The sequence below is a fragment of the Gavialis gangeticus genome, unplaced genomic scaffold (assembly GCF_001723915.1).
Source record: "Gavialis gangeticus isolate Ggan-Ray unplaced genomic scaffold, GavGan_comp1, whole genome shotgun sequence".
Taxonomy (NCBI): Eukaryota; Metazoa; Chordata; order Crocodylia; family Gavialidae; genus Gavialis; species Gavialis gangeticus.
In genome coordinates this window covers 100,680,396-100,691,431 of record NW_017729022.1, presented here as the reverse complement: position 1 = coordinate 100,691,431, position 11,036 = coordinate 100,680,396, and the positions used below count along the sequence as shown (strand labels likewise).

General features: G+C 53.5%; 1 protein-coding gene across 3 annotated transcripts in view; it reads left to right on the top strand.

Annotated features, from left to right (window-relative positions):
* The window catches only part of ARFGAP3 (ADP ribosylation factor GTPase activating protein 3), a 92,646-nt gene extending 87,081 nt beyond the window's left edge, over positions 1–5,565 (top strand). For all 3 annotated transcript variants that reach the window (XM_019515727.1, XM_019515726.1, XM_019515724.1), the window contains one exon: positions 4,508–5,565. In XM_019515727.1, coding sequence (XP_019371272.1) covers positions 4,508–4,525 — 18 coding nt within the window. In that variant the 3' untranslated portion in view covers positions 4,526–5,565. The remainder of the gene's footprint in view (positions 1–4,507) is intronic.
* The last annotated feature ends 5,471 nt before the right edge of the window (positions 5,566–11,036 follow it).

Here is an 11,036-nt window from a genome sequence, read left to right as displayed (position 1 = left end):
CCCCCCCCCCCCCCCGGGCCCAGCTGACTTGAAGTTGATCACTCCTGGTCCCACCCCATGGTGGTACTTGCCACTCCCATGTGGAGCTCTGACACAGCTACCTCCTGTTCCTCCCTCTTCGCTGCGCTGCCCTGAGCTCTCTGCAGATGTGGCTCTGCTCTTGAGCTTGGTGGGGAATTGCTTTTCCCTGCTGAGGCTCCCTGGCAACCCTCTCCTCCCAGGGCTCAGGCTCCCTGTTCCTTCTGCTGGGATTCCTCAGCAGACGCTAAGCTTCCCCTCCCTGTGCTCAGGGCCAATGCTGCCTGGCCCTGCAGCCAGCGTCTCCCGGCCAGCATTCCGCTCCTCTCTCCCTAGCCAGCTGATTCCCTCTCCAGTTGCTCTTTGAGGAGCCCGCGCTTCTCTGAAGCACCGCCCCTGGGGCTCACTGATTCGCAGGCTCAGGCAGTTCTGGAACTGCCGAGCCTGCATCAGCATTTCTCCACAGCTGCCGCTTGTCTTCGTCCCTGTGGTGAGTACCGGAGCTCATCAGGCAGGGTCTTGGGACATGTTGAGGGGGCTTTTGCCTCCCCTCTTGCATATTCCCCCCCTTCCCCCCAAGACGCCGTCAGGTGCTCTTCCATTATTACCTGATGTCAAATGTGCGGATGGCGATGCTTTCCCTTGAAGATCTTGAGGGTCCTGTGGTGTGTCCCTTGAATGGCAGCGGGACAGAAAATCAGCTACCACATTATTTTTCCCAGGTTTGTGTTCTGTGGAGAACTGGAATGGCTGCAGTGCCCAACATGTTATCTTAGTGTTATCAGTCCTGGCTGACTTTAGTCATTTCAAAGGAGCACGGTCAGTAGTGACTGTGAATTCTCTGCCAACTAAATAATATCGAAAATACTCTACCCCGCATTTCAGGGCTAAACACTCCCTCTCAATGGTGGTGTACCTCCTTTCCTGGTCGTTGAGTTTCCTGCTGGCATAGGCTACTGGTCTTTCTGCCCCCTCCACTTTCTGGTATAAGACTGCTCCCAGTGCGTTGACCTGCAGAACAAAGGGCATTGAAAAATCTGGTGTGTGTAGCACTGCCTCCCTGCAAACTTCCTCGAAGGCCCTTTGTTCCTCTTCTAGATTTATGACTCCGCTTCCTTTCCCTTTGCAGGGTTCACAGCCCCCCTCACAAATCCAATCAGAATGGGGAATAAACCACTTATAGTAGCTAGCTAGGCCTAGGAATGCCCACATTTGTTTCTTTGCTTGTGGAATCTCGTACTTCTGTATAGCGGCCACTTTATCAGCTAAGGGTTTGATTTGGCCTTGCCCCACTAAGAATCCGATATATTTCTTCTCGGCTTGCCCCAGAGTACATTTCTTAGGGTGGGCCATCAGGCCTGCCTGCCTCAACTCCTGTAGTACTGCCTGCACTGCCCATAGGTGTTGGTCCTATGTTTTGGTATAAACTACAATGTCATCAATATATGCAGCTGCGTACTGGTGATGGGGCGCACCTGTAAATGTCTCCCCAATAATTGGCATGGTCTGGAGTGGCACCTTGGGGGTTTCTTTAGGCTCACCCGCTAGCACTCGAGACAGCACAGAATTGCTGTATGTCTCGGTAGAGATGTGGCCAAAAGAATCTCTTCCCACCAACCTGGCTACCATCTTCTCCTGGCCCAGGTGACCCCCAAGAGGGTTGGCATGAGCCACCAGACGAATTTGTTATGGCTACATTCAAGGCACTCTTCTCACCTCACAACAGGGTAGTTGATCACAGAGTTCCGGTTGGACCACCTGCTGGTCGTGCCTGGCAATCTCCATCTCCCAGATGGCCTGAAATACAGGCTCTGCCCATTGGGCATCCCGGAACTGGGCTCCACTGGGCCAGAGGGCCCCTTCTTCCTCTCCCTGTTCTCCCAGAGCTTCTTCCCCCACAAGCCTCCCTGGGTTCATTGGTTCTCCAGGATCTCATAGATCTCTTCAGGTAGGGTAGGTCCGATGCTACCCCCATGGGCATCACCCTTGCGCACTCACTTGGATCTTCTGCCTGGGGTATATGGAGGCCTGTCCATGTAGGCAAAGCATTTTAATGGGGTTGGCGCTCACCCCTTCCTCACAAGGCACCAGGCCAGCTTTAACTAGCATCTGGTCACACCCTGTATTGAGAATGGTGCGGACTGCTCGCCCCACTACCACGACCATCGCCGTGGGCTTGTCTCAGTGGACTGCTTCTGCTGTAGTACCCAGGCTGCAGTCCATCATCTCCACTGGGGAAAACTCTTGCAGTGCGGGACAGTTGCCTCATCTATCCCTTTGTCTGTCTAGTTCTGTGGCCAGGAGCCGTGGGTTTATCACGCACTCCCATGTGAAGTGACCCCCTCTTTGCACAGTGGAAACAAGTCAGTCACACCAGTGAGGCTTGGGTGGGAGTCCTACCCTTCCAGTCTACCCACCTTTTGCTAGGTCTAGAGCTCACTGATGCCCCCAACTTGTCCCCCTTCTCTCAGGGTATCTCACTTTGGGCACAGTCAAAATTTTCTACCAATTGTAGCGCCTCCTGCGATGTCTTGGGATGATGCCACTGCATCCACCTCTGAGTATCCTCTTCCAGATCCACAAGGAACTGTTCCAGCAGGAAGGCATCCATGATCTCTCTTGATGCCTGGGCTGGTTGGATCCATCATTCCTGGAGATCTGTTAATTTCTGGAGGAGGACCCAGGGAGCCTTGTCCTCCTTTCGATTACGGAACATCTGATGATAATGCTCAGGAGTAATATTCAGGCGATACAGGATCTGTTTCTTCACATGGTTGTAGTCTTGAGCTGTGAGTCGTGATGGCACCCTGTAGGCTACCTGCGCAGGGCCCATCAACAGCACTCTGACCTTTGTCCACCTGGATTTGTCCAGGCCTGTGGCCATTGGGGCCTGTTTGAAGCTCTCCAGGAATGCTTTGGAGTCATCTTTAGCCGTCATTTTTGGGATTTTTAAATCCACCGTGTTTTGACTCATCAGCTCTTGCTGCTTCAGCATTTGCTCATCCAAAGCCATTCGTTGGTTCACTTGCTGCTGTTGTTGCAGGATCTGCGCCACGAGGTTTAGGGTCTGCTGCATGGCCTCCATTCCTGCCACAGGCCTTGTCTGTGCTTCCATAGCCTGACTGAGCCCTGGGATGGGTTCTTTGTCCCTGGCCAATGCACCAATTTGTCGTGTTATAAAGCTTTGGCCCCTTTCTGGTGGGTGCCTTGTTCCCTAGCAACGTCAGGGTGAGACCAGGCTCTGATGCCACCTAGATGGTTCAGGTGCTGCTCCTACTTGGTGGCCCCAAAGGGGTCTTGACCCTGGTCTTTTCTTTATGGGGCTCCAAACCTCCCCTTTACCTCACCCTTACCACATCCTGAGGGAGTTAGCCGTCCCTCGTTGCCTCTACCTGAGCTCTTTGACACAGCTGTGGCTCCGCTCTTGAGCGTGGTGGAGAATTGCTTTTCCCTGCTGAGGCTCCCTGGCGACCCTCTGCTCCCAGGGCTTGGACTTTTCGTTCCTTCTGTCGGGATTCCCCAGCAGATGCTCAGCTTCCCCCTCCCCATGCTCGGGGCTGATGCTGCCTGGCTCTGCAGCCAGCATTTCCTGGCTGGCGTTCCATTCCTCTTTCCCCAGTCAGCTGACTGCCTCTCCAGCTGCTCTTTGAGCAGCCCGCACTTCTCCAAAGCCCCACCCCAGAGCTTACCAATTTGCAGGCTCAGGCAGCTTCGGAACTGCCGAGCCTGTGTAGGTGTTTTTCCGCAGCTGCCGTTTGTCTTCATCCTTGTGGTGAGTACCAGGGCTTGTTGGGCAGGGTCTTGGGACATGCTTTTGCCTCCCCTCCCACACTTACCCTTTTTTAAAATAAATTTTAGAGTAATGCTTGTGCTTTAATTCTGTAACAAACAAATAGAAATGGTACGATGAACTTTTTTCTATCTCTTAGAGAACACTTGGGCATACAATCTTAAGATTTTGAAATATGGGTACTGAAAATTAAGTGTCTAAATTTAACCAGACAAGGTTCTTTGGGTAAATGTGATATCTTTTGAGACCAGCTAACTAGATGGAAAAAAGTTCTTTGCAGGCTTTCAGGCACAAATACCCTTTTTCAGACAGAGAGTCTCCCTGTGCCTGAAGAAGGGTGTTTGGGCCCCAAAGCTTGCAAAGAACAATTTTTCCAACTGGTTAGTTGGTCTCAAAAGAACCTTGTCTGCCTATGTCCTTAGACCAACACGGCTACAACCAACAACCGTAAGGCATCTAAATTAAGACACGTACACCTGATTTTTTTCCCCAAACAATTACCTATTATGTTCCAATTAGGTTAATTTTTCTTTTAAAGAACAGAGAGGGTGTTTGTCATTTTTTGGAAATATTGGTTGGTTTTCTAAACGTCTTCCAAAATTAAACATCAGTTCTTTTGTAATAAATGAAGATTTAATTTATCCTGCTGCAGGAGACGTGACATGACTATATTTTTGTTCTCTTTTTTTTCTTTTCTAGGATCGCTATGGTTCTTAACCAGTTGCATATTGGTACACTAAGGAAGAGTTTCTCTTCAGACATGTCATTAATCCCATTGCTGATTTCAAATGAAGGCTGCCTTAGGGCTGTAGAATATTTTACCATTCATTTGGCTATCTTTGTGTCCCATATGACTTTTTGGCGCTTAGCATTTTTTTTCACTGTTAGTTTATTTTAAGAAGCAAAATCCTTGTAATAGATTGTTACAGCACTTATTCTTTTGTTTCTTTATAATGTTTTATCACTTAGTGCCCTTAGCATTATGTAAAGAACATTTTTCTCTCTATTTGCAAGTTTGCTGTAGACTGTGGATAAGGCACTTAAATTGAAAGATGAGATTTCTGGATAAAAATCTTTGCATGTCTCTAGTTATCTTTAGTTGCAATATAAACTTGGCTACCGACTTTTGTGGCCTTTGGAGAAGTTTTAAGTAAGACATGCATTGAGATGGTGTTTAGTAAATTATAGCAAAGTATAGGAATTGATTTGGAACTGTCAGGAAATAGCTCTTAATTAATTAGCTCTGGATGAAAATGACAGGACAATAGGATCTTAAAGCACTATTCCCTGTAGAAAATCTTATGCTTAGTATGAGATTTGTGGCCTATAGATACTTAGGGTTTAAGTACCAGATTTTCATTTAGTCACGGGAACTATTTATTCATAACTGAGAATTATTAAAAATAGCAAGAGACTCAAGTACTTTTAAACAATCAATCTTATGTACAAATAAACAAAAATTGAAGGAAATATAATTTCTGGGCCAAATAGAGTAGATAACTGTATATTTAGTTTGTTACATATTTTTAGTATAATCTTAAAGGGTTTTTTTGATAAATTACGAAGTATATGAATAAGAAATGTAGTGGGGCTTCTTTTTAGACGGGCTAGACCTTGACAAAAATATGTATTATAAATTTTATGTACCTAAAAAAATCAGAAGTTTAGTTCTAGCTGATTCTGTTCTGTAGCTTTATTACTTAAACAATTCTCAAATTTGTAATCTGCTCATACTAATAAAAACATTGAAATACCTAGACCTTTTATTGCAGCTTTCTTGATACCCTATGTTCTGACTTTTCTTGTATAGAATTTAAAATCTAATGTTCAGATAAGTTTGAAGTGTATTTTGCATATCAGTTTGCTGTGTTTGTTTAAAAAAAACATAACTGAAGAGGGAGAAATGGGCAAAGCTACAGTGTTAATAGCTCTGTATACTAAGATTTTAATATTGTGATTTGATTTAAATCAAATTATTTAAATTATGGTTTAGTCATGATCAGGGATCCAGGTTTTCTATTTCCCACGGAAAAATGGAGAAAACCACGGATTCCCTGTTTCTATCAGAGAAAGTGCAGATTTCCCTTTTTAGCAGAGAAATTCATGGATTCTCTGCTTTTGCAAAGAGCTCTTGTGGGCTGAAACAAGCCTGCAAGAGCTGATTGCAGAAAGGGCAGGAAATCCCCAGCCCTACCTGGACAGGGAGGGAGAGGGGGAAGACTGGGGCATGAGCCTCTGAGTCAGCCAAGGCTGGGCTCAGGCTTAGACTCGCCCTTCACCCCTGGATCCTAGAGGTAAGTGGGACCTGGGGGCTGTGGGGCAGTGCTGGGGAAGGTGGCTGGGGGCTGAGGGAGCGGGGGGTGCTGCCGACCTCAGGTGGCACACCACAGCCAGATGCAGGGCTGGGGGCAGGGGTGCCCCTCTGCAGGGGGCTTTACGGGCAAGCTATGTGGGGCACACGTGCCGCCTGGCTGGCTGCCCAGTGGAGGGGAGGCTGGAATGCGGCCGGCTGCAGAGCTCCGTGGCCTGCTCCACAGCAGAGGCAAGGCATGGTGGCTGCGGGCATGGGGGTGCTTGCAGGTGGCAGCTGCTGCTGCTTACCTGTGGAGCTATGCCTGTAGAGATGGCTGCTGTGTACAAAGCCTCCCAACGCCACTGTAGAGCCATGCCCGGAGCTGTGTGGCTGGCCACATGGGGCAGCGACCGTGTGGTGGTGGCCAGGTGTCATGCAGCCATCCTCACCACCATTCTGCACTGCACAACAGCCATGGCCGCCACCACAGTGCTGCTGCCGCCGGCCACACAGCTCCAGGCATGGCTCCTTGGTGGCAGTGGCGGTGCAGGGAGTTTTTGTACACAGCGGCCATCACCACTGGCACAGCCCCACAGGTAAGCAGCAGTGGCTGCTGTGTGCCAGGGATGACACCTGCTGCGTACAAAACCTCCCCACGCTGCCGCTGCTGCCATGGAGCCATGTCTGGAGCTGCGTGGCCGGCGGCAGTGGCAGTGTGGTGGTGGCTGTGGTTGACGCGTGGCGCTGGATGGTGGTGGGGATAGCTGCCTGCCACCTGGCTGCCACTACACTGCCACTGCCCCCTGTGGCTGGCCACACAGCTCCGGGCATGGCTCCGCAGTAGTGTGGGGAGGTTTTATATGCAGCAGCTGTTTCCACTGGCACAGCCCCAGAGGTAAATGGCAGCGGCTGCTGAGTGCAAACCGCACCCCTGCCTGTCCCCCCAGCCACCATCCGTTGCTGCGGAGCTGGCCATGGAACTGTGCAGCCGGCCACATGCCACTCTCCTCCTCCCCTGGGCAGCTGGCTGGGTGGCATGCATGCTCTGGATCCCTTACTCGTAAAGCCCCCTGTAGAGGGGCACCCCTGCCCTCAGCCCATAGCCCTGCACCTAGCTGCGGTGTGCCACCTGGGGCCCCATGCCCACAGCCCTCAAGCCCGAGTTACCCCTAGAATACAGGGGCAAAGAGCATGGCTTCGCAGTGGCAGCACTTGCCTATAAGGCCCGCCCCTGCAGCAAGCACGCAGCCGCCACCACCCTGCACCACCACAGACCCATGCACCTGGTCGCGGGGCATAAGCAGCGGTGCAGTGGTGGCCACTGCATGCAAGCCCCCCTTTCTACCCCCTGGCCGGGGGTTGCCATTGCACTGCTACGGCTGTGCCCTGCACCACTTGCCCACAAAGCCATGCAGGTGGCCATGGAGTGGTAGCAGAAGGGGTAGTAGCAGAGTTGAGGTGGTGGCCACCGTGGGTGAACACCCAGCTGGCACGTGTGTGGCTCGCAGAGTGGCACCGCTGCCCTCACCCTGTGGCCCTGCTCCTGGGAGTGGTCACAGGGGCACGCTCCCCCACTACTTCATATGTATCCCCAGCACCTTCCCTTTTCCCCTGCCCTCCCCCACACATACACTTAGCTAGTCAGGTGGGTGTCTGTGTGTGCCTCTGTGCCCAAGTGTCTGGGGGGTTGTTATGACAGGCATCAGAAAAGTGTCAAAGGTTAAGAGATCAGGTTGAGAGGTAAAAGGCCGAGGGGCCAGGGGTCAAGGTAAGTCGAGAGGTCAAAGGTCGAGGGGTCAGGAGGCAAGAGGTCAAGATGTTAAAGGTCGACGGGTTGGGTCGAGAGGTCAAAGGGTCAAGAGGTTGAGGGGTTGGGTCAAGAGGTCAAAGGTTGAGGGGCGAGGGGTCTAGGTCAAAGGTCAAGAGGCCAGGGGTCAACAGGTCAAAGGTTGAGTTGGGGGGTCAAGAAGTCAAAGGTCGGGGTCAGGGGTCAAAAGGTCAAATGTCGGGTCAAACATGAGGTCAAAGATCAAAGTCAAAAGTTGAGTCAGGTGTCAAAATCCCACAGGTCAAGAGGTCAAAGGTCATGGGATCAAAGGTCATGAGGTCAAAGGTCGAGGGGTCAGTGGATGAGGTCAGGGGTAGAGAGGACAAATGTCAAGACATGAAAGGTTGTGAGGTCAAACGTCGAAAGGACAAAGGTCATGGAATAGAAGGTTGTGAGGACAAAGATCCAAAGGTTGTGGGCTCAAAGGTCACGAGGTCAATGGTTGTGAGGTCAAAGGTAAAAAGGTCAACGGTCCTGAAGTCATTTCCGGGTTTTCCGGCTGACCGGGATCCGGTTTCTGGGTTTTCCAGCAGATTGGGCTCCGATTTCTGGCTTTTCCGGTGGACTGGGCTGCGGATCCACCCTGGCATGCGATTTCTGGGTTTCGGGGCGGACCGGGCTCCGGATCCGGCCCTGGGATCCGGTTTCCGGGTTTTGCGGTTCACTGGGCTCCGCATCCACCCCCAGAATCCGGTTTCCAGTTTTTGTGGCAGATCAGACTCCGGATCCGGCCCCCGGCTCTGGGTTCTGGGTTTTGTGCCATTCCAGGCTCCGGATCTGGGCCCTGGTTTCCGGGTTTTGCGCCTTTCTGGGCTCCGGATCCGGCCCCGGTTTCTGGGTTTTGCACGGTTCCGGGCTCTGGCCCCCTGCTCCGGTTTCCGGGTTTTGCGCCGTTCCAGGCTCCAGATCTGGCCCCGCCTCTGGTTTCCGGGTTTTGCGGCATTCCGGGCTCCGGATCCGGCCTACAGCTCCGGTTTCCGGGTTTTGCCGCGTTCCAGGCTCTTGATCCAGCCCCCGGCTCTGGTTTCCAGGTTTTGTGCTGTTCCGGGCTTCAGATCCGGCCCCCGGCTCCGGTTTCCGGGTTTTGCGCTGTTCTGGGCTCTGAAACCGGCCCCTGGCTCCGCTGTCTGGGTTTTGCGCCATTCCAGGCTCTGGATCCGGCACCCGGCTCCGCTGTCCGGGTTTTGCGTTGTTCCGGGCTCTGGATCCGGCTCCAGTTTCCGGGTTTTGCGCCGTTCTGGCTTCCGGATTCAGCCCCCCGGCTCTGGTTTCTGGGTTTTGCGCCGTTCTGGGCTCCGGCTCCGGCCCCCCAGCTCTGGTGTCTCTTCGCCCGGCCCTGGATCGTGAGGGTGGAGTTCAGGACACAGCTCTTCTGCCTGCCGCTGATGTGCAGGGAGGCGCACTTGGCGACGTTGAAGCACAGGCCCATCCACTTGGCTGCCTTGGATGTCACGTCCAGCATCTGCTGCAGCTGGGTGGTGTCGGGAGCAAGGAGGACGAAGTTGTCGGCGTAGGCGAGGACGCTCAACTTCTGGCTGTACAGGTCGAGCCTGCTGGGGCCACCCGCCACGCCTCAAAGGAGCAGTTCCATGGCCAGGCTGAAGATGATGGGGCTGAGGGGGCAGCCCTGCCTCAGCCCCAACTGGATGGGGATCTCTGTGGTCGCTCTGTCAGTGGCGCGGACCGTCATGGTGCATCCATGGTAGAGCTCTCGCACCAGGTTGATGACGCCATCCGGTAGGCCCAGCTCGCGGAGGGTGCCGAAGATGTGGCAGCGGGCACGGAGACAAAGACGTTGGAGATGTCCAGCCATGCCACCGTACACTGCTTGCTGGTCTTCCAGGCATTGTCCAGGGCCATCTGGAGGGTAAAGTTGTGCTCATAGCAGCCCTCCATCGACATGAAGTCCTTCTGGTCACCGCCCAGTCAGTGATGCAGGCCGTCAGGCAGCTGGCGTACAGCTTGGCCACAGTGGAGCACAGGGCGATGGGTCTCCAGTTGCCCGGGTCAGTCGGGTCTCCCTTCTTGTGGATGAGGACCATCATGGCCCTCTTCCAGGGCGTGCACCAGAACTCTTTGCACCTGTTGAAGAGAACAGAAAGAACAAGGCAGCCTGGGTCACGTTTTTTAAGGAGACCATACCTGATACCGTCCCTACCGGGGGCTTTGCCCCTGGTCCTCTTCAGGCGGGCTTCCACTTCCTGCACCATGAAGGCCTCAAACCCCTCTGCCGGGGGGCAGGGGTCAGCGCTTTGATGGTTGTGGGGTGGTGGCTTCTGCCTGGGGGTTGAAGACCCTGCTGAAATAATTAAACAGAGTCTCCTGGGGGACCTGGCAGAAAGCCAAGGGTCCCTCCAGGATCTCTCTCACTGCCGTGGGACAGTTGGCCCGGTACACCTTCTGGATCCAGGAGGCTGCCGCTGAGTTGTAGCGCTGGCGCCTGGGTCACCTCTGTGGCTGCGGTCTGTGGTCTCGCTGCGTCGTCGGTCCACTGTTGGTGCTCCTCCGGGGTTGGCCAGGCTGGGCGGCTGCTAAGAGCTCTTCTGTAAGCCAGGCCACCAAGGCCTCAAAGGCCTCGAAGGTGGTGGTCCGGGAGAGCTCCTCCAGCCAGAGGGTTTTCCATGGGGTGGGCATCCTCTGCTGTGCGGAGGTCTTTGCACCCGGGAATCCCAGCACGCTTGAGAGCTGGAGGGCTCTTGGTGGCTCGGCTCCTCCAGGCGGCTCTGGGATCCTCGGCGGGTTGGAGGCATCGGGTGGCCCCGGGGGTCTGGGAGGAGGGCTGTCCGGTCGGGGTGTCACGTCCAGTTGGGGATCCCTGGGTGCAGACCTGTACGGTGGTATCGCTGGGGCAGGTCTTTCTGTCAGGTGGTCCCTGGAGTTCTGGTCCGGTGGGGTTGTCAGCGGGGTGGCCGGCCTGGCGGGTCTGGGCCAGGGCGGCGGACCTCACCAGCGTGCTGGGTCTTTTCTCAGCTCCGGGGCCCTTGCATACGTTGTGATGGTTTTTAAGGAGCTTCAGGGCCTCGTACATTTCATCTTAGCCAAAAAGGCCAAGATGCTGATGGGACCCTGCCACAAGGATAGGCTAGCATAGCCCATCTGAATAAGAT